The sequence below is a fragment of the Miscanthus floridulus genome, chromosome 13 (genome assembly GCF_019320115.1).
Source record: "Miscanthus floridulus cultivar M001 chromosome 13, ASM1932011v1, whole genome shotgun sequence".
Lineage (NCBI taxonomy): Eukaryota > Viridiplantae > Streptophyta > Magnoliopsida > Poales > Poaceae > Miscanthus > Miscanthus floridulus.
This window is the reverse complement of record NC_089592.1, coordinates 3,293,190-3,316,319: the sequence shown is the minus strand read 5'-3', so window position 1 is coordinate 3,316,319 and position 23,130 is coordinate 3,293,190. Positions and strand designations below refer to the sequence as shown.

At 43.9% G+C, this 23,130-nt stretch overlaps 1 protein-coding gene across 1 annotated transcript; it reads left to right on the top strand.

Annotated features, from left to right (window-relative positions):
• Nucleotides 1-1,148: 1,148 nt before the first annotated feature.
• LOC136499167 (uncharacterized) lies at nucleotides 1,149-1,658 on the top strand. Its single transcript, XM_066494862.1, has one exon. It carries the CDS (start codon nucleotides 1,149-1,151, stop codon nucleotides 1,479-1,481), a length of 333 nt encoding a protein of 110 aa, XP_066350959.1. The 3' UTR covers nucleotides 1,482-1,658.
• The last annotated feature ends 21,472 nt before the right edge of the window (nucleotides 1,659-23,130 follow it).

Genomic DNA, 23,130 nt, shown 5'->3' with positions numbered 1-23,130 from the left:
ACATACTATTGCAATATGCCTCTGAAAACAATTGCAACATATGTAACATGTGCAACATCCCCGATCTACTTTTACAACATCCATATGATTCAACTGCAACATACCTCTGAAATGTCCGAAACAATTAAAACATACAATTGCAACATAGGGGGGAGAGAGCCTGGCGCGGGGAGCGCCATGGCCGCTGAATCTGTGGGCATTGGGGGCTCCCGGTGCTGGAGTAGGGCCACGCGCCCGCACCAGATCTGCGCCTGCGCCGAGGCCGTCGCCGGGGTCGCGCCCGTCCCCGCACCGGAGTTGAGGCCGGGGGTGGCCGACCGGAGAAGAGGAAGGGGGTCGCCGGGGGTGGCCGCGTGGATCAGAGCTCGTGCTCGCGCCAGGGACACCGCCGCGCTAGAGCAGGAGGAGGGAGAGGGAGGCAGCGGGGAGCATGGCTCGTGCGATGCGCTTGGGGTCGGGGGCGGGGGCGCGGCTCTGCAGAGAAGCATTGCGGCGTGGGTGTGGCGGGTTCAGAGATGCCGCGGTGGGGGAAGGGGCGCGGGTGGAATGAGCGGACGAAGGCGTTCGTCCGTCCGGACATCTGGTATGTTTCATTATCGTTATCTAAATACTCAAGGGGCATGTAAGAGTTACTTTCCTCTATTCTAAATTATAAGATGTTTTGATATTTTTTTAGATCATAGCTTTTGCTACGTGCTTAGATATACATTATGCTTAGATGCATAGTAAAAGCGATGTATTTAGAAAAACTAAAACGTCTTATAAATTGAAATCGTGGGCATCTACCTCCTATATATATTTGGAGTGACTGAGGGCACAAAGCAGCATTCCAAATATGGTAATAACATAAATGAATTACTACAAGGCCCTCTTACACTGGAGTTATACTTAATGCTCCCAATCAATTTTGCTCTTGGATCGGCCTATGGTCGCTGGTGGGAGACACTATTTAAAAGAGGGCTATTCTCCTGCACCCACCCAACGGTCCACCACACGCTTGCAATGGCTTCGTCTACCTGCATAGAGGGCGATCGGCATTGCTTCCTCTACCTACACAGAAGGTGACTGGTACTACACGAGCACATAGTGTCTGACGATATGATAGCCCCTGGCCCTGGGATGATTAGCAGCTGATCTCCCAAGCTACCATGCAGCAGCAGCAAAGAGAGGCCGCGGGAGGAGCTGAGCTGCAGCTGCAGCTGCAGATGAGAGGAGGGAGCGAAGAGGAGGAGGAGCTGGTGCTGGCCACGTGGGACTGCGGCAGCCCGCTGTACGACTCCTTGGAGCTCGCGTCGCTGCACTACGTCCTCGAGAAGCACACGATGGTCCTGCCGTTCTTCCCCGACGCCGCGGTGTCGCGGTCGCGGCGGCGTTCGCAGCGTCGGCATCATCGGGGCGGCGCCGCCCTGCCGCCCAACATGGCCAAGGCCGGCAACCGCGGCGCGGGCGCGGGGGCTGCGAGGAGGAGGACGAGGGGGTAGAGCGGCGCTGCCGCAGCTGTATTCAGGGCTGTTACGTGCTGGAGGACCGTGCTTTCTCAAAGCTAGCTGCTGATACAAACATTTATGTCTAGCTGTGTTCGTCAGAGCTGTTGCGGTTCCTTTCCTTGTCTTTTTGTTTAATTATAAATCCTCACTTCACCCTCTAAGGCTCTAATGTGAAACATGCATTCAAAACTGGAATTCGCATCATGCGCGTGTCCTGGATGGGATCCTGTGTCGGACCAGGGATGAAACAGAGCCCTTCCTTCATGCAGGGTACGTCTGTGTTTGGCATGCCTCCATCTAGACTCCCAGTGATTATATATATTCTACACGCACGGGCCGGATTAAAATGGAATACTTTTCGTAATATATTCTTCTTGTCTTGCACAAAGGTTCGGCCAGAAAAAAAGAAGAAGAAAGTTCTAGTCAAGAAGAGCATCATGAACCTCCTGCATATATATCAGACATAGCACGGCAACATGCCATGTCACAAGTCACTGTGATGGAGGATTGGAGGAGAAGATGCTTTTTTATGTCACTAAACGTATGATGTTGACATCCAGTAACGAAATGGCGATCGGCCAATTGTCATAGAAGATGCGATGCGTCTCTAAGCAACAACTTCTAAAAACAAACCTTAGCAGCCATGTTCCTGTTTCCGTTCACGCTCCCGGAACAAGTACGAGAACTTGGGGTATTATTTTATAACATGGGAACGGGGATGTTCTCGTTCCGGAACGTAGACGTTCCCGGAACGTGTAACTTGAGAACGGGAAATGTTCCCGTTCCCAGGCTGCTAAGCAACAAACGGGTGACAAAACATCATAGAATTAGGGACAAAACACATCATCGTAATAATAAAATCATAAGCCTTTTTTTTATCCTTAACATGGCTCTACGGCCTTGCATTAGTAAACTCATGCTCAGCCAAATCGCGAGCAACCAAGTTTGTTACAAATTTAGGGAGGGGGTCAGCCCATCATGATCTCGGAATATTACAAATGCTAAGATAATTGAAATTCTCATGAAGAAGGCTACGGATGTCCAAAAAAAAAGGCTACCGCCAATGGACAAGTCTGTTTTTCATCATAAAATTTGTCACATAACCATGGCCCATGTGGCTGTAGCTTTTATGGGCCAATTTCTAAACCAGGTTGTTTGGGCTTAGCCCATTTTATGATCCAATTTGGGGCCTAATATTTTTCTTAACCCAGTTTGGTAAACTGTGTGTGCCTTTGTGGGCCCAGCTCATTTTGAAGCGAACTTTATAGGTGACATAAAATTCAAGCCAATTAAATATCGCCAAGGCCCATTCAAACAAACGTCACAAGTCTTCCAAATTGAAGAGCTAGCCGTCACTATTGCAACATCAGACGTTGCATCAAAAAAAAAAAAAAAACTTTCAAGGCAAATTCAATTAATTAATAAAATGAATTGTAGGTTCAGGAAACACAAGTATACATGTAATAGCTACTTGGCGGTTATAAAAAATATGGTGCAATAGTTTTTTCACAAGGAAACACATACCTCCAACAAAAAATACCAAAAATATACAATAGTTTTTTCACAATTAATTTCTACTAGCAAACGTGCCCGTGCGTTGCAATGGGAGAAAAAGTGCCACATGTTTATTTATATGTTTTCCCTTTTTTTTATAAAGTTTGAGAGCTATAATTTATTTTGTGACAACAACGAAAATATAAGCAAATGTTGGCAATACTATGACAATGTATAATTAAGCTTGTATCAAATTAAAATAAGGTCATTGTAAACTTTTTCTCGCATTGCTAAGCACAAAAATATGTTGGTACAATTAAATATCAAATTTCATGAATTCTTTTGAAGACACTTAAAAACTTGTAACTCAAGTTAGCGTGGCATTAGTTATTGATATCAAGGGCTACTATTTGTGATGATTATGACAGAAGGCTGCTGTCGATTTTCCACATCGTTTCATTGTCGGTGATGGCACTGGTGGCAGGAGGCACATTTATTTAGAGATAACAAACTACTCAAGATCTAATTTCATGATTTTATTTTGGATTATCGACTAAATCAGGTTATAATAATATGAGTTTTGCTTTTAATACATTAATAACTTGGTGGTAGAAATATTTATTTCTCATCAAAGGAATATGAAGTTCAAAGCCTATATATTGTGCTGTTTTTGTTTTTATTTTTATTTTTATTGTTATTATTTACCTACCTGTTTCTACATTTATTTAGTTGAACGTGTGAATAAGGAAATGTAACTGCCGGAACTGAAAAAACGAATCAAAAAAAAAAATGTCCGGCGAGGAGTCACAGCTCTCGTTCCCGTCCTCTTGTTGGTCTCTACGTCAAAAAAGAAAAAAGTCCGAACGTTCTTGGACAAACTAAAAAAAACAATTAGAGCCGAAAAAAATATATCTTGTAGAATTCTACTCTCGTTCCCATCCTCTTGTTTATAGAATTCAACTTTTTTTTTCCTATTTGGATTTGGATTAGGAATCAGGTTTTCACCATCCTGATAAGAAGTTGGAAGGCCAGACAAAAAAATGGAACCACAAAAGAGGGTTATTATTAAAGGTGTAGATAACATATTGACATGCATTTAGACAACTCATTTTGGGACACATGCATCAATGTCGAGATCTCAATTTCATGAGTAAATTGACATATTCTTAAGATCTTTACAAGTCCATTACCTTACAAATATGGTACCTTGGCTCATACTTGTGAAAATGTCAAAGCAATTATATATATGTCTCTTAGCCTTATAAATTTGGCTTATGACTTCATCATATGAATCACTTAATAGTAGCATCCGTTGCATGATAGACAAGCCATTCATTATAGAAACCGTACCATATATACGGCTGTGTCCATTATCTTTTCTCTTTTTATTTGCTTGTTGTTTTTTCACAAATTCACATGTTATATGATCTCACACTTGTTTGTACTTTAGTTCGGCCCTCAATCAACTGCATGCCAATTACATCAGATTACCTCAATCAATTGCAATGCCAATTACATCAAATTAATAAACTCAAAGTATATGAAGAATCAACCGATCACACTTAAAAATCAAAATAGAAGTGGTACCTGGCCCTTAATCAACTGCATGCCAATTACATCAGATTACCTCAATCAATTGCAGTGCCAATTTTACATCAAATTAATAAACTCATAGTATATGAAGAATCAGCCGATCACACAAAAAAATCATGTTATATGCTCGTACCACACTGACATCCGGAAGCCATGGACTTGGCCCTTTTAGAGCATCTCCAAGAGTACCCAATAATCCTTCCTAATTCATGTTTTTTTTTGGAAAAATGAAAAAAAAAACTCATCTCCAAGAGTACCTAATAAACCTTCCTAATCTTTTGGCACTTGGAAAAACTTCCTCCTTTACATCAAATTAATAAACTCATAGTATATGAAGAATCAACCGATCAGACAAAAAAATCATGTTATATGCTCATACCACAACGACATCCGGAAGCCATGGACCTGGCCCCTTAAAGCATCTCCAAGAGTACCCAATAAACCTTCTCAATCCAAGTTTTTTTTAGGAAAAAAAAACTCATCTCCAAGAGTACCCAATAAACCTTCCTAATCTTTTGGCACATGGAAAAACATCCTCCTTTGCGCGTAAAAATGCGCACAGTCAAGTCGCGGGTATCTGGAGTTTCCCCGCGCCGCCATCTCCTTCACGCACTCACCGCGACTGTTTCCGCGCCTCTTCTCCTTCATGCCATAGCCCAGAATCCGTCCAGGGGAGCTTATCTTGGCCACCGCCGACCTAGGGTACAGGTAAGCCATTGATCTACTGCTTCCACCTTGCTGTAGTGTTGTTTTTGCCGGCCCTAGGGTTGACTGCCGGCCAGAGCCATCGCCTAGATGCCATGGCCGTCACTAGCCACGCCACAGCCCACCGCTGGCCGCCCCTGCCTAGCCGCAGCCGGCCGTGGCCGACTACCGGCCGTCCTTTGCTGCCCTTACCTACCTGGCTTTCGTGGCCGGCTGCTGCCTCTCTATGGCCAGCCGTGGCTGCCCTATGGCCTGGCCAGGGTCAGCTGTGGCCTGTCCAGGGGTGGCTGCTGTTGGCTGAACGATGGCCATGGCCTTGCCATGGTCAGATGTGGTATGTCTGTGCATATTTGTCATAATTATTTTCAGTATACTACACTTATGATATTGTAAACATAATTTTCTTATACATGGCGTTTCGTATTGATTTATTTGTCAATATTTGTAGGCTCGTCCCAATGTGCGTGTGTGGATATTGGACAAACAAGTCACGAGAGTGGATGATGTTGCTTCTTTGCTAGTGCAACAGGGTCAGAAATTAGTACTGAGCGTATGGGGAGGATTGGATGCACTCCACACAACACGTCGTGTGTAACAACCCAGGTTTTCGAGCATCCAAAAATCCAAGCTTTTTAAAAATTTTCATGCAATGTGTGGATCATGTAGTCTCTAGGTCAAACTTAAGTCAAACCCGCTAATAAATTGTTGCACTCATATAGAATTGATTGTAGGAAGTGCCTGTGTTCTTGAGTTGGTTTGGGGTTTGAGTTTGTTTGGAGTTTGGGGTGCACAAATCCGTAGCAAGATCCTCTTGAATCCCTTTCGAATTCATCTCCAATCTCCTTTGAACCACTCTCAAATTCCTCGGGTCATAATTCATAAAAGGGAAATCCTTTTTCCTTTTTCTTTCCAACCAGCCCACTCCCTTTTCTCCCCTTCCCGTGGCCCAATAGCGCCGTAGGCCCAGCTCGCCTTCCGCTTCTCCCCGCCTGGCCCGCTCGTGCCTTAGCCCAACCCGCCGCCGTAAGCCTAGCTCCTCTCCCTTCCCTTCCTGGCCGTGCAACCCATGTCGTGGCTCAGCAGGCCGCTCGCCTCCTCCCACGCCCGGCCCACCAGTGCAGCGCCCCGCTCAGCCTAGCTCGCAACCCACCAACCCTCGCAGACCCGCACCGTTAGCCCCCATGGGGCCATTCGTGTATCCGGGGTGAAAACCCTAGGAGAGGGAGCTCCTAGCTCTCGGTCTCAAGCCGTGCCGCCATTGCTTCTCATGTGCCCGTGCCGTGCCGGGCTCGGCATCCGTACCACGCGCCGATGGATGACCGCCACACGTCCCTACCATGCCTTCCGAGGATCGCCGCTGTCCATAGAAGCCGCACGGCCAACCCTAACCCTAGCTGCCTCCTATAAATGGAGCAGATGTCGTCACTCCTTGCTCCATTCCCTAATCCACCGTTGTACTCCTCTGCTTCCCTTCCTCCCTCTTACGGCGCCAAACCCTAAGCCGGGCATGGCCGCTACTCCACCCACCGCTGTGGCCATAGCCGGCCACCATGCTACCCTACCATCCTCGCCAAGCTCGCCGTGATCGCCTTGCTTGCCTCTATGCCCTCGTCATGTCATGACCATAGCGCCGACCGCTGAACGCCACCGCCTCGATGTTGTGCATTGCCTTGCCACCGCGACGACGTCCTCCATGTCTACCTCCTCTTCGTTGTCCACATCGCACTCTACCTCCAGCCACGCCGCGACGTCGAGCTGCCACCTCCTCTCGCTGAGCTACGCCGAGGCCACCTCTCCAACCCGTGTTTGCCTGAGCTGTCTCCACCGCGCCACTGCACCCCAGACTCCTTCCCTGGCGCTGTGTCATCTTCTTCGCCGAGCACCGAGCCAACACCGATGTGCCCCGCTCTGCCTCTAGCACCACCACCATGAGCCCCTTCTTTGACCTCACTATGTCGCCGTCCGTGAGCACCTCCGCTGCCCAGACCACCTCTACGACCTCGTCGGTGGCCTCTCCCTCCTTGCTGATAGATGCTGGAACCATGCCATGATGAAAGCTCTAGTTTGGTTTTGGTGAATTGATGAAACCCTAAGTGCTAACCTAGTTTATCAAGTGATCATGAGATAGGTAGCACATTCCAAGTGGTGAAGCAAATGAAGATCATGACATGATGATGGTGATGCCATGGTGATGATCAAGACACTTAGAGAGTGTGATCACATTTAGGTTCGATAGCCATACTATTAAGAGGGGTGAAACTCATATTGGAATGCGGTTATCAAAGTGCCACTAGATGCTCTAACTCATTGCATATGCATTTAGGATATAGTGGAGTGCTAACACCATTGAAAATGTTTGTGAAAATATGCTAACACATGTGCACAAGGTGATACACTTGGTGGTTGGTATATTTGAGCAAGGGTTAGGAACTTCACCGGCAAAGTGTCCGCCCATAGAGTGCGAACAGTTCGACGGTGCCCTAGACAGAAAAGATGGAGGTCACTGTAAGTGACCGGATGCTGGTCTCGGTTGGACCGGCGCATCCGGTTAGTGGCAGCAGAGGGCACGCAGCGTCGGTCTCTGACCGGACGCTGGGTGTGTCTGGTCGAGCATGACCGAATGCGTCTGGTCATGAAAAGTCGTCTCTGGTTGCTTACTAGAAATGACTGGACGCTGGGGTTCAGCGTCCGATCACTTTGAGATGCTGCATCTGATCATCACTTGACCGTTGAGATCGGGCGATCAACATTTGAAGAGAGGGGACACGTGGCACGCATCGCGTGATGGGACGCTAAGGTCTAGTGTCCGGTCAATATGACTAGAGCGTCCAATCACCCCGTGTTGTGCCCAGTGAAGGGGTACAACGACTCTATTTCATGGGGGCTTCTATTTAAGCCATATGGTCAGCTCAAGCTCACTCTCTTGGCCATTTGTATTGACATAGCAACCTTGTGAGCTTAGCCAAAGCCCTCTCACTCATCTCCATCATTGATTCATCATCCTTTGTGAGATTGGGAGAGAATTCAAGTGCATTGCTTGAGTGTTTGCATCTAGAGGCACTTGGTGTTCGTGTTTCGCTACGGAATTCGCTTGTTACTCTTGGTGGTTGCCGCCACCTAGATGGCTTGGAGCAGCGAGGATCGTCGAGCGGAGGGTGGTGATTGTCTCTGGCTCCGACCATGGTGATTGTGAGGGGTTCTTGACCTTTCCTCGGCGGAGAGCCAAAAGGTACTCTAGTGAATTGCTCGTGGCTTGTGTGATCCTCATCTTGTGTTGGTTGTGCGGCACCCTATTGAGGGTTTGGTGTGTGATGCCAATTAGCGCGTGAACCTCCAAGTGAGTGAATCGCCACAATGAGGAGTAGGTTGCCGGCAAGCAAGTGAACCTCGGTAAAAAATTATTGTGTTCATCATTTGATTCTGAGGTGATTGGTCTTCATTGGTATTCATTCTTGTGATTGTTTGGCTCCTTCCTCGACACGGCGGTATAAATATCTTGCTCACTCTCTTTACATTACCGCAAACTAGTTGTCAAGCTCTTTAGTGTACCTAGTTGTGAGAGCTTGTTAGTTTGGTTAGTGTGGCTCTTTAGTTAGCTTTTGAGAGCACACTAACTTAGTGTAGTGTCATAGCTATTGTGTGGATAGAAACTATATAAACTAGAATTGTGGTAGATGGCTTGCTATTTTAGTAGGCTAGCGCAACACTTGCTTCGCCTCATAATTGTCTAACCGGTTTGTTAAGTATTGTTGTAGATTTTTTTAATAGGCTATTCACCCCCCTCTAGCCATTAGAACCTTTCACATGACACCACCACCTCCCTGCTTCGCATCACGACCAAGCCACGCCCTTCCTCACCGTTGGTGTCCCTTGCCTACACCGTCGAGCTCCACCTCACCACCAATGAGCTCCTCCTCACCGAGACCTTCCCGCCACCTGCCATGGTTATGCCCTGCTCTGCTTGGACGATGGAGCCGAGCTACATCATCTCCGCCGAGCACACCCATCGTTGGCCTCCTCTACTCCACCGCCGCCCAGGAGCACGTCTGCCCCACACTGACCCGGGCACAGCAGTCCTACCGCCACAGCAACCCCATCGACCTGCCTCTCTTCAAGCTCAGGTGGGTTTGTTTCTGCAGCTACCGTCGACGCCAACCTTGTCGGAGCTCCCTTTTCCACCATCGCCGTAGCCTTACAGCATGTTTCGTCGACTCCAGCCATCACCGTCGAGGACCGAAGCCATGTCCAGTAGCAACGACCATCTCCTGGATGTCTGCTGCCACCTCTAGCAAGCTGCCGGCCAACCGCAGCTAGCCGTAGCCAGCCACAGCCAACTAGCAGCAAGCCATTACTAGCCGCAGCTATCCAGCAATAGGCCGCAACAAGCTTTAGCTAGTCGGTCCGAAAAGAGCCGTAACCCACGGCAAGAGCATAACGAGCATTCCCGCTCCCATAAGCAAGTATATGCTCAGGATAATAAGTATGTGACCTAACTACCATCTACAACAACGGATTGTCCTTAATCGACATGAACAGGGAAAACAGTGTAACCAAGCTAAGCCCCGTTGGCCGCGGGACACAACCTGTTACACCCACCAATACTCATACCATATCCCTGCCGTGTCTTCATTTTTTCTTTCATCATTTTATCATGAGAGTAATTATAATAATCACCTATTGTGAGTAACGACAGGTTACTCACACTACCGAAAACCTAAGCATAGCAGCTACTCGAACCTGCACTAGTAAGACTCATAGGACAGTTATATCTTTGCATGTGGTTTTCATAAAATTTCTATAACATAAATGCACATCACATATATATATTCAGTGATTATCAAAAATAAGGGTTATGCACCAGGGCTTGTCTTGGGCAGGTGCGGTGTCAGCTGAGTTAGTTAGTGGCGGCTCCAGGACTTCCTCCTGTATGAGAATCTCCTCCTCGTACTCCTCGACGATCTCCTCAAACTCGTGATCACCGGTGATCATGATCTCCGCCAACTCGTTCTCTATATACATGCGATGATGATGCAACACTTAGTATTTAAGCAACAACAACTCCTAAACTAAGAATATGCATACTAAGCTATTAAGCTAACTATCATCTTTACCAAACAAAGTGTTGGGTTCAACTAACAAACACCTAGCTTTACAAATGCAGGATATATCTTTATTTCTACTAATGATTTAATGTATATTTGAAACAAAGAGCATTTAACTACCCTAATGCTTAGTCTATTCTACAGCTACAAAAATTACAGTGAGCACATAATAATACAATGAAGCTATCATAAAAATTTTAGGACTAAAGTTATCACTAATTTACCACAAAAATTCCTACAATAATTCTTCTAACAATATTAAACATTTTCAAATGATTTAATAGCTCCTGGTATCAATATGTACATATATGAACTAAATACACTAACAGATAGAGCATAATTTTAGGAACCTAACAAAATTTGTTTCATAATTTTTGGACACCTACATGATTTTATATGATTTACCAAAGATTAGCTCAAAATTTAAATTAGAAAACTATTTCTAATTCCTTATGAAAAAGAAAAATGAAATATCCCGTGCGGCCCACACGCGTGGCCAACGCGACGCAGCGCGCGCGCGAGCACGCGCTACCCCACGGTGCGGCCCACGCGAGGCCGGCCTGCAGCGCGAGACGGCCCGTGGCGGGGCAATCTCGCGCGCGCTAGCGATTTTGCAAAAGAGACCTCAAACTCTCCTCAATTTACAATTAAGTACTAACACTATTTTCTCCTCTCTCAGACCTTCTCACTTAACCCCCTGGCATTCCTGGAATTCCCCCGTGCGCACCCTCGGCAACTCAGTGCACAGCAACATGGCGAGCGGCGGCACTGAGCGCCTATGCCGGTCACCTAGGACCTACGCGGGCCCACCTAATGAGTCGATCACCATCTCTGATCTTGGTGGCTACGCTAAGCAGTGGCGAGGGGTGGTGGAACGTGCTAGAGCGAGCTTTAGCAATGCGCGACCATCCATGACGGCGGTGCACCTGCCCCAGTGATTTAGAGCACCTAAGAACCTAACTGGCTAGCGAGGGAGCATCAGTAGACTACCGTGGATCTAGCTAAGATGACGGTTGGGGTAGGGGATGGTGGAGGAAGGCTGGCCACATGCGGTTGAGCCATGCGGTGGGGCACCGCGGTGGCACGGTCGCTTCAGCGATGACGGGGAGGCGGTAGCGGTTCCGCTGACATGCGCAAGGTGGAGAGGGAGGCAAGGCGAAGCTAGTGGTGCAAGTGAATTGCCTCGGGCGGGACAGTAGGAGGGCTACCCACATCCACGATTGGACGCGGCCTAATCGGCACGGCGGCGGGGAAACTCCAAAATTGGAGTTTGGCCGTGCGTGCTTCAAGGCTGGGTGGGGTCGGGCAGCGGGAGGACATCATGGTGAAGCCTTAGATGCGATGAATCGAATGGAGATGATCGTTCGCAGGGTAATTTGATGGCACGGCTCGACGGCGGCAGTGGAGGGAGAAAGAGAGAGACGGGGCACGGCAGGTGGGCTCGGCTCGTCCTCGCCCTGGCGGAACGCGGTCGACGTGATCATGGAGGCCCACGCGCATGCGCTAGTAGACAGGCGCGCGCGTTTGCGACCAGCGTGGCCCGCGCACCACAGTGCCATTAATGACAAGGCAACGATGAGCCCAACCACGTGCGCGCGGCAGAGGCGACATCGCACTGGGCCGACAGCGGCGCATATATGCTGAGTGAGACACAGACATGACGACGAGGGGACGACACCGGCAGTGGCTGCGGCGCGGCACGGGGCGAGTCGTAGTGCACAGTGCGGCGGGGTTGGCGGTAGCACCGCCCGACTACGTAAGCAGCTACAGCGGCTCCGCGCGCCAGGAGCCAGTGGCGGCCAGGCCATAGCCAGGCCAGAGCAGCCATGGCTGCCCATGTGCGGCAACACGCGTGCGCACTGGACAACCAGCATGGCGACGACGAACGCTTGAGCGTGGTGACCGCGCCCACACGACCAACTAGCCCGAAACCATGTCGTGCACGAATTTTAAAGCGCCTATAAGAACTAAATGTTTGCTTCTGGGCTGTTGACAAACTTAGAATTTTTCTATGTTTTTGAGCTGAACTTGATTTCAATTTATAATTTCTAGGCTAGTAGAAATATTAGTTAGTAATATTATTTTTCAACAGCAAGTATTTCACTGTCATCTACAAAGTTTGTACTTCAAACTTTATTTAAGTACTCCCTCCGTCCCAATTTATCTGTCGTTTTCGGTGTCCGTGCCACGACTTTGACTCAATTTGTACAAAATATGTGCAACATTTGTGTCTTCAAATAAATTTGTTAAAAAACTAGATTCAAAGATCTTTCCAATGATGCTAATTATGTATCATAAATAATAATATTTTTTAATATATATTTTGTTAAAGTTGTTTCTCGGGAAGCGAGAACGACAGATATTCTGGGATGGAGGGAGTATCACACACATGTTCTATAGTTTTTTTTTTGCTTAATAAAAATTGGTTTTCAACACTACTTGATATACATGAGCTATTGAATCAACTTTCATTTAACATTTTTATTGATCATTTTAAGTTACAAGAAATTTTATCTACACATTCTATCACATGCATTAACACATAAATATGATGCTCATGACATGTGTTAGTAAATGGTTTAGGGTGTAACACCGAGGGTGTTACACTAACTTTTGTAATAAATGCCCCCAGTCAGCAGCAAGTCATGTTTTCTGGAATTTGTAATGTGTTTTATAATAAATTGCCCCCTAGTTGGCTGGTTATGAAATGCTTATATAATTTGTCACTCTCAGGTTGCAGCTTGTCTTGTTTAGATCGCTACTCTCTTTAGGGGTCAGTACCTTCATGTAAATGTTCCCGATTGGCAGCAAGTCATGTTTCCTGACTTTTGTCTAGTTTATTTTTTTTTTCAAATTTTGTATGTTTTCGTGGTTGTCAATTTTAGTTTTAGACTAGTCAATATCAATCAGTTTCTGGTAATTTTAGTTTCAATTTTATGTTTAATATTTTCCGTGGGTGTCAATTTTAGTTTTATTTTCCTGTGATTCTAGTTTTAAAGTTGTCGATTTCAATAAGTTTCTGGTAATTTTAGGTTTAATTTTTTAGTTTTTTATTTTGTCTACTTTTATTTTTGGTTTCTATTTGTCCATTTCAGTTTTAGGTAATTTCGGCTTCATCGTTATTTTGCAGTATTTTTTCATTTGTCTATTTTAGTTTTCAGTTTTTATTGTCAATTTCAGTTAATTTTTTTGTTGTCAATTTCAATATTACCAGCATTCATGTGTTTTAGTGTGGAGAGGAGTGGCCAATCTACGGGGAGGAGGAGCAAGTCAGCGGAGAGGAGGAGCAGATTTGCAATGCTTACTATAATAATTTGTCCCTAGTTGACAGTTTTGCAATGCTTACTTTAATAATTTGTCTCCCGAGTTGTACAACTAGGGTATTAGGTCGTAGTAACACCTTGATATTTTTTGCCCCACAGCTTGTGCATACTATGTAACCTTAGTATATTTTTAGACTAGCAACTTTAGTATTATATGGTAGTAACTCCTTTTGATTTTTTTTCCTGAGCTTGTGTATACTATGTAGCAACTTTAGTATATTTTTGGAGTAGCAACTTTCGTATTACATGTATTCTAAAAAAAACCTTTGGTATTACTTGTTAGTAACTCCTTTGAAAAATCTCTTATCACACATTACACATAAATTGCTACTAAATTCTTCGAAATATATGTAAGTGAGGTTTAGTTTTGTTCATCTCGTCACGTAGAACATACTGTTGTAGACGGAATTGAATACGAATACACCATTTAGAGATTATACCAAGTCAAAGAAAATATTTTATTATTATTTTTGTTTACGTCAACTTGGGTCAGCTTGCATGCGTCGCACATGCAGCAGGGAACGGGGGACCGGAGTGGGATCGAGGACATCGAGCATTAGCCTTTTGCGCCTGGAACCACAAGCGGAGAAGGGGATGTGGTCGCGCGTTAACCCCGTCCCATTCGAATGCCGAAAATAGTTGCTAAGTATATTACGTATTACGCTATTTCAACCGTGCTTGCCATCCTGTTTAATTACTTTTTTTTTGAAAATCTGTTGAATTACTTTGGTATATATGATTATCACCTTCCATGCATTTTGCCCTTGTTTAGTTCCACCCTAACTTCTAAAAAGTTGCTACGGTACCTGTCACATCGAATGTTTGCGGCCCGTGTATGGAGCATTAAATATAGACGAAAAGAAAAACTAATTGCACAGTTTGGTGGGAAATTGCGAGACGAACATTTTAAGCCTAATTAGTCCATGTTTAAACACTATTTACCAAATAAAACCGAACGTGCTACAGTAACCTCAAAATCCAAATTCCTACCATTAAACAAGGGCTTTTTGTTTTCTTTTTTGCTGTGGGAGCTTTGTCTCCGTATCGTGGGCCTGTTTGGATTGCGGCCGCAGGCACCCGAAATCAGGCAGGTCTGGTCCAAACAGGCCATGTCCATTTTGAATTCTGCTGTGGGAGTTTCATCTCCACTGAGGGAAGTAAGGAACGAAGATGGACGGCACTCAAAATGCAAGAAACAGCCTCGGGAACCAGCCCAAGAGAAACCTCATTAGCAAATACGGCCCACCAGCAGGGGCACGTAACAATGTTTCTCAGCGGTTTTTGGCCCAAATGATGCCACGTCAACCGTCCCATATGCATGGCGTTACGTCAGCCACGATGAAGAGATAAATATAACTAAGTTGATAATTCACACACGGAGGTCAATTAGATGTTTACAAAGTATGAACAAATAAATATGTCGGTTTTAAAAAAAAAAACTACAGAAATAATCTCTTCTCGCTAACTCAAAGGGCGGGCTATTCAAATCACCATCCGGTGGGCCATTTACTGAAAATCTGCATGAGAGAAGTCGTGGCCTCACGATTTCAAGCACCGTGATGACTTACCACATTCCCACTGAGCAATTTTTTTGCAGTCGTGTCACCATTGATGGCGATTTATTCTTTCACTCCATGAGTGGCTAGCATGGTTCTAGGTAAAATAATAGCTAATTATATGAAATTGCACTGCTAGACGATATCATACCGATAATTGCGTAACTGCCAGCATGACCTACGTGTACATAGAACAAGACGCTGCTCTTGCAGTTGAAATTGATGGTCTGGACTGTGAACCTTGGTCATGCTGGACTTACTTGGAAGAGCTTGTTTTCTTGTGCTACAGGAGCTGCATCTCCATTCTCGCATTCTCGTGGCAAAATCCTGCCCACTTGTAGCTCCTCTAAAACCTTCTCAGTGTGTTTTCTCTGAATTCCAGGATCTAGAAGGCACGGTAAATGACAACCTGTCTACTGTTCAACTCATGAAACTGATCAATCCGCGAGTGTGTTGTTCCGGCCTGTTCTAATTGTTGCCACACTCGCATGATCCACCTGAATTTGTCACATGCGAGACTGCAGTAATAGTTTTGGCTTTAGTAGTTGTTGAAAGCAATCACATGAAGCAGGCTTATTGAAGCAGGAAAGGATGGTGACGATAAGGCGTTCTGCGTGACTGCCGTGACCTTGTGTGTACATAGAACTAGACGCTGCTTGCAGTTGAAATTGAGGCACTTGGTCTGAACTCTGAACCTTCGTCGTGTTGGGAGGTGACTTTTACATGAAGGCATCAGACTTCTCATCATCCCAAAGAAGAAACGTCGGATCTGTCAACACGGTTATGTTCATTGCAACCGTCACCGACATGAAAACAGCGTCTGAATTCTGGAACAGCTTCATGTGGCCTGTTGTTTTTGCTGAAATTTGGCTTATGCTGATTTGTTGTGAGAGGAAAACACTGTTCTTTTTCTTGTGACTTGAGCGAGCTGGTGAGGATGCCACCGTCGCCGCCGGTTTGTGCACTCAACAATTTTGAAAATGGAGATTTCAGTCTAGCCAACCTATACTATTCCACCAGTTTTTGTCATCCTGCTTACTTGTCCTGGCAAGATTAGCACCTTCTGTTTTGTTTTCTTCTGTAATGGGAGCTGTGCATCTCCATCCATTTTGTGTTCTTGACATTTGGCCCAACAAGCTTGCTCTCTCAAGTCTCCAGTGTGTTTCGTTTCTCTGACTTCTAGAAGACAGGAATTTGCAACCAATCAGCTAGCTCCTCCTCCTCATGTTTTTTTTTTCTCTTTCTACTTGCCAAACAAGCAAACTTGCAGTTTCTAGTAGTAACCAGGTCCTTGAAAATTACTGAGCTTGATCACTATCAGCAGAAACATCTATAAGTCCATTCTCACACGTGTCAGAAGCTAAGTCAGAAGCTGCTCCACAAAATCCGGGAAAACCGAAATTCGATGACGCTGCGAATCGAAAGTAAACTGTGTTGTCACCTTCTGAGTTTGTCACATGATCCCCGTGAAAGGTTTAGGAGAGTTGGATGGATGGTCAATTCCAAAGGTCGTGGGGATCAGATCAACTTGTGTTGCAGGAAAAGGGCAGAAAAGATCTGCACCAGGATGACTTGCACATTATTACAACTTGACACACACGTTCCTCAAAGAAACTTTTGTTTTGTTTACAGCACTCTGACTTGATGCCTCTCAGATCAATGCCAGTTGACTACCGCAAATCGTGATATCGATAGCGCGGTAGGTTGATAATAAAATTAAAATTTCTTGTCAGCATGGATAGATGAACACAAGGATTGGAACTTGAAGAGGTCAAGGTGCAGTGAGCTAGGAATAAATCCTTGCATTGTCAGCATTCCATTGTTTTTGCTTTTTTTTAAAAGAACGACAGGAGTTGTGCCTCTCAATTAAGGTAGAATAAAAGAGAGTTTACGTATACGTTTTAGCCCGACAGATTGCAAAAGCAAAGAAAAAAATGAAGTTGCAAACACACAGAAGCACAGCCCGGATGCAGCACCAACACAGGCTTGCTAGGCCCCCCTTTCTAAAACCCTTTTTCTTTGCTCAATGTCCTCCTTAATTCTCGAAGCGACCTGTGAAGCCGATTTCCTTTGCTTATATTTTGAAGCCACTGGTTATCAAAGCTAGCGACCGTCTCTGCATGCAAATGCTTCAAGAAATCTAGAATTAGCATGATACTTCCACAAGCCGGCTACTACCTAACCTGGCCTTTTTTCTTATGTATCAGGGCTGTTACCACCTACCCTTGAGATGTGACCCTCTTAATAACCTGGAAAATCATGTCAAAACCTCCCCTTTAATTCCTCTATCATCTTACGCCACCATTGCCCCTTTTTGCAGGTAACTGAATTTTCGCTTTCGTTTCGATTGGTGGCCACATTAGAATTTCATTTAGACTTTCAAAATGTTCCTATCTGTCTGTTCCTCTTCCGATCCTGCGTTATAATGCAAACCTTGTCTTGCTTCTAGATCTTGTACTACTGCCCTTCTGTTTTCCTTGGATGATAAGCCAAACAAAGTCTTTTGAGAGCCTTCTGAATCATGGTTGTCATGCTACTGGTTTGGTGGATGGATGTATACCAAGTGTGTGTGTTTCAGTGTTTGCAGAGTTGACACGAAGAAAACTTGATGAAAACAATGCATGCATATACATGTTTCTTCCGCCTTCCCATCATGTGTTTTCCATCCCTTTCAAATCTCATCATGATCTTCATCCGCATCAAAAAGAGAGGGGTCGTCCATCGATCTGCAGGCTCAGGCATCAGGTAATAAAGGTGAAAACGAAGGTGAATTTCTTTATGAGAAACAACGCAGATGATATGATGATGGATACACAGCTCTCTGTAATAATCTCACTTTGTGCAGAAAAGGCGTGATCTGCCAAATTAAAGGAGCTCAGCTGCTTTAATTCCCTTTAAGAATTTAATTACCTAACAAGAATTTACTTTGGTGTATACATGTAAAAATTGTCATCAGGTGGGTGGCCGGTCGCCGTTAACTGTTGCATTAGCTCACGGTCAGAATTGAACTATGAAGACGAGGAAAAGGTGGGGGTGATTGATGGATAAGTTTCAGTTTGATGATGGCGCCATTTTTTCTTTTCTTTCATATGATAACAGAGGACAGGTGCAGCTATCGATCATTCATTCATTATATTGCTGCTGCCAAGGCTTAGATAACAAGCTGCGTGCGTGCGTTCTGGGTGCAGAAACCAGGGACTCTTGGCGGCCACCGAACTAGAGATTTTGATGTCACCTAGTTCCATAATGTATCTGAAAGCAACATATTGAGTGTTGTTTTCCACGAGGAAGTTCCATTGCGTTGTTATTAAGTTTTTTTTTCCTTGAACATGCAGGAGAAGGAAATTAACCAAACCAGCCCAAACAATGAGCTGAGGTGAGCATGCATGCATATATGGGACTATGTACGCGCACAGACTATAGGGAAGAAGGAGGCCAGCAGATGAATCATCCCTGCTTGCATTGCTAAGCTAGCTTCCTTGGTCATGAAAAGCGAAGGGTTTCCTGTGCCGTGCGTTCGTTCATAGAGATGATTCAATATGTATATGATCTCGTCTGTGTTTGTACTGTGATTTTTGCAAAAGAAAGCTGGTCGGCGTGTGTATGGTTCATCCAAACAACGCAGGGACCTGTTGTCCGTCTGTTCTAACTGATCTCACCTCTGAACTCAGCTAGCAAAAGTTAATTACATGCAGCCCCTGCAGCTGTACGTACTCAGGTGGTGTTTAGATCCGTTAGGTAAAGTTTTAGGATGTCACATCGGATGTTACATGAGATGTCTTATAGGGTGTTCAGATACTAATAAAAAAACAAATTACAGAATTCATTAGTAAATCACGAGACGAATTTATTAAGCATAACTAATCCGGCATTAGTACATGTGCTACTGTAACACTTTATTGTCAAATCATAGACTAATTATGCTTAAAAAATTCGTCTCGCAAAGTAGTCGCAATCTGTGCAACTAGTTATTTTTTTAGTCTATATTTCACTACGTAAAAAACGTTTTTTAGCAACGGGACGAATTTTTTGTAGAGACGGCTGGTGATAGAGCCGCCCCTGCAAATGGTTGCAAAATGAGCCGCCCTTACAAATGAATTTGTAGGGGCGGCCGGTGTTATTAGCCGCCCCTACAAATGACCCGATTTGTAGGGGCGGCTCAATATCCAGCCGCCCCTATAAATTGATTTGTAGGGGCGGCTCAAAAATGAAGTGCCTCTACAAATGGACGTCGAATATTAAAAAGTAAGCACTAAAATTCAAATTTTGTAAACGACCTCGGATGAAGAAACAATCAAAATGAAAGTTGTAGATCTCGAAAAGTTATGAAACTTTGTAGTTGACAACTTTTTCAGTTGAGATCATTTACTACTTGAAAATACTGTTTGAAATTATTGTTCCCGTTTTGTCCTCTAATTCGGAGCCAATTCTTAAAACTGGTCTAGGTTTCGCATACGAACTCCGTTTTCGACGTTCCATATATGCAAATCGATCAGAAAAAAATTTCGGATCCGTCCATCCCCCACTTTGTTGGGGTTCGAAAATTTTAGATTAGTCAAAAAGTGGTCACAAGATCATCTTTTCGTGGTCACAAACTTTTTGTCGATTTTGAGCACGTCTTCTGAAATTTCCACAGGCCACGTCTTTCACTTGTTTGAGCTCATATTTTTTGTGGTTACTTCTTTTGTGCTCCTAAGTGAAAGAAAAATATCAAAAAAATAAAATAAAAAAGTCAAAATTTCCCAAAAAAACAACGACACCCCAAAAAATAGAAAAAAAATAGAGGGGCAAAAGAGGAACAATATCTAGAGGAGCCATAAAGAAGGCCAAACGTTATTTTGGAACACTAATTGATTTCAGATGAAAAAATTATGAACATAGAAGTTGCAGAACTCATCAAGATCTACAAGTTTTATTTTGGTCATTTCTTCATCCGATAAAATGGTAATAACATTGTTCATAAAATTTACATATCTCTCTTATATTTTCATAAACAATAAGAGGGATATGTAACATTTATGAACAATGTTACCACCACTATATCGGATGAATAAATGATCAAAATAGAAGTTGTAGATCTCGGAAAATTATGAAACTCTATAGTTGGCAACTTTTTAATTTGAAATCATCTTGTCAAGGAAAATTACGTTTGAATTTCTAAAATTTAAAATTTAAATTTTGTAAACGACCTCGGATGGAGAAACAACCAAAATAAAAGTTGTAGATCTCGATAAGTTATGAAACTTTGTAGTTGACAACTTTTTGATTTGAAATCATCTTGTCAAGAAAAACTACGTTTGAATTTCTAAAAATTTGAAATTTGAATTTTTTAAACGACATCGGATGGACAAACAGTAAAAATGAAAGTTGTAGATCTTGAAAAGTTATGAAACTTTGTACTTGATAACTTTCTCATTTGAAACCATCTTGTCATGCAAAACTACGTTCGAATTCCTATTATTTGAAATTCAAATTTTATAAGTGACCTCGGATGGAGAAACTACCAAAATGAAAGTTGTAGATCTCGAAAAGTTATAAAACTTTGTAGTTGACAACTTTTTCATTTGAATTAGTTTAGGGCCTCAAACAATTAATTTATGCTCAGTTTTGTATAATACATGGGGAATCAAAATGGATTGTGGACACAAGTGAATGTGAGGTGTAGTGGTAGAGGAGATGGCGCGCGAGAGAGGTCGCCGGTTCGAATCTCGGCCGACGCAAAGTGTGCAAAAATCGTGAAAAAATGCTGCAACCATAGAGTGAGTGTGTGTGTGGCTGCCGGTGGGGACCTCCTCGGTTAAAAAATTGCTATTTTTTTTTGCCACTTTTTCGCTGTTTCTGGAAATTGATTTGTAGGGGCGGCTCAATATCCAGCCGCCCCTACAAATCGGATTTGTAGGGGCGGCTGATAACACCAGCCGCCCCTATAAATCGATTTGTAGGGGCGGTTGATAACACCAGCCGCTCCTACCAGTGATTTTTAGCCACCCTTTCATAAGGGCGGCTGGCAAAACCGCCCCTACAGAGGGTTACCAGGCGCCCCTACAAACCTTTTTCTACGTAGTGTTTAATACTCTATGCATGTGTCCAAACATTCGATGTGATAGGATATAAAGTTTTGGCGGAGGAACTAAACAAGGGCTTAGTCAGCGTTCAGCTTAGCACATGGATGCTTTAATTTCAGTTAGGCCAGGTCTGAGCATCGGACACCAGTTGATCTCGAGCAAATTAAATGCAAAACCCAGTAGCATGTACTCAGGCGTTCATCTTCTTCCTCCAATTTGAACTCCTTGCATGCATGCGTCGTGCATCCACGTACATTACCATGCGTCGTGCATCCATGCTGCATTTCATACAAACGTCTTCGTCGTCTAGAAACAAAGGAGTCATATATGTTCGCTCCATTGATCAGCTACTACCGTTGATAATGATCCCTTCATCACACGTCAACAGCACTGTTGTCAGTCACTAGCTACCAATTATAACCTTTACTACACTGTTCGGAAGAAAAGAAAAACTTTACCTTTTAATACCACCAGCTGCCTGATAGATGGATATAGATTGCTAACTTTTCCTGAAACCGACTTCCACAACCACTGCGTGTGTATTCACACTGAGAAACAAAACGAAAGATGGAATAAATCCTTGGAGTTAACCCTTATATAGTCTTACAAGACATGCTAGAAAAGAGATAAGTCGTCATACAAATTCTAACAAGAATAGATCCGCTGACTAGTCTTGTGCTCTATCCAAGTTGTCAATAGTTTTGATCTATTCTGTTTTCTAAAAAAAAAACTTGATAGACTTAGGCTAATAATATATGCTCCCTGCGTTCTAAATTGCAGTCGTTTTGGTTTTCTACAAAGTCAAAGTTCTTTAACTTTGATCATATATACTTGTTAAAAAAATATTAGCATCTATAATACTAAATAAATTTACTATCAAGATAAATTTCATGGTGCTTTTGATAAAAACTAATTTAATGTTGTAGATAGACATTAATTCGTTTTGGTTTTCTACAAAGTCAAAGTTCTTTAACTACAATGGCCTAATACAGTTTGGAGCGAGGGAGTAGTTATTTTTACCCTTACATTCAGTTCTCAACTCGAACAAATGAATAACACAAGCACAAAGTCTCGAGGCACATGGCCTTCATATAATTTTCCTAAGAAACTAAATATACAAAAATCTCGCGCGCACTAAGTATGTCAAAAAATAAAGTGCTAGGAGACTCGGTACAAACTTGGTGGGATAACTTAGATCGCACACCTTCAACAGTGAGACGAGGACTACGCTCCATCATCATTCTTGTCTGCTGGGAGGTGTGGAAGGAAAAAATGCAAGAACCTTTGAGCACAAGGAATCCGCACCAATGGAGCTTCTCCAGAAAATCAAAGAGTACGCGAGTCTATGGGCAACAGCGGGAGTAAAATACGTCTCTAAATTATTATTGCGTGTTTGATGTGCGGTCCTGAGCCGAGGCGTTCGGACCTTTGCGTCCGCTTGTACCTTTTGTATATATATGTTTGTATATGCCTTTCTAGGCTTCTTTTTTTTAATACAACAGGCAGCTCTCCTGTCCCGGTTCCGTTTCAAAAAAAAAAGAAAGAGTAGACATATAGTACATATTTCTTTTCCGGTTGCTTCTGTGCACTGGAGTAGATACTAGATAGTACGTATGTGAACCTGCAGACGATGGATCTGCATGCATGGGCTTGGTGTAGCAGGTAAACGTTGCAATCATGACTGCAGTGTCAAACAGTTGACAAAAAAACGGCAGCCGAGATATATGATGGTTTCTTGTTCAGCACTTGCAAACTACTCCTACTCGTCCTACTGATATCCATCAGCAGCAGCAAAGTTTGACATG

Excerpts from the sequence above, each read along its gene's own strand:
- LOC136499167 (XM_066494862.1), top strand. The coding sequence starts at position 1,149 with ATGCAGCAGCAGCAAAGAGAGGCCGCGGGAGGAGCTGAGCTGCAGCTG.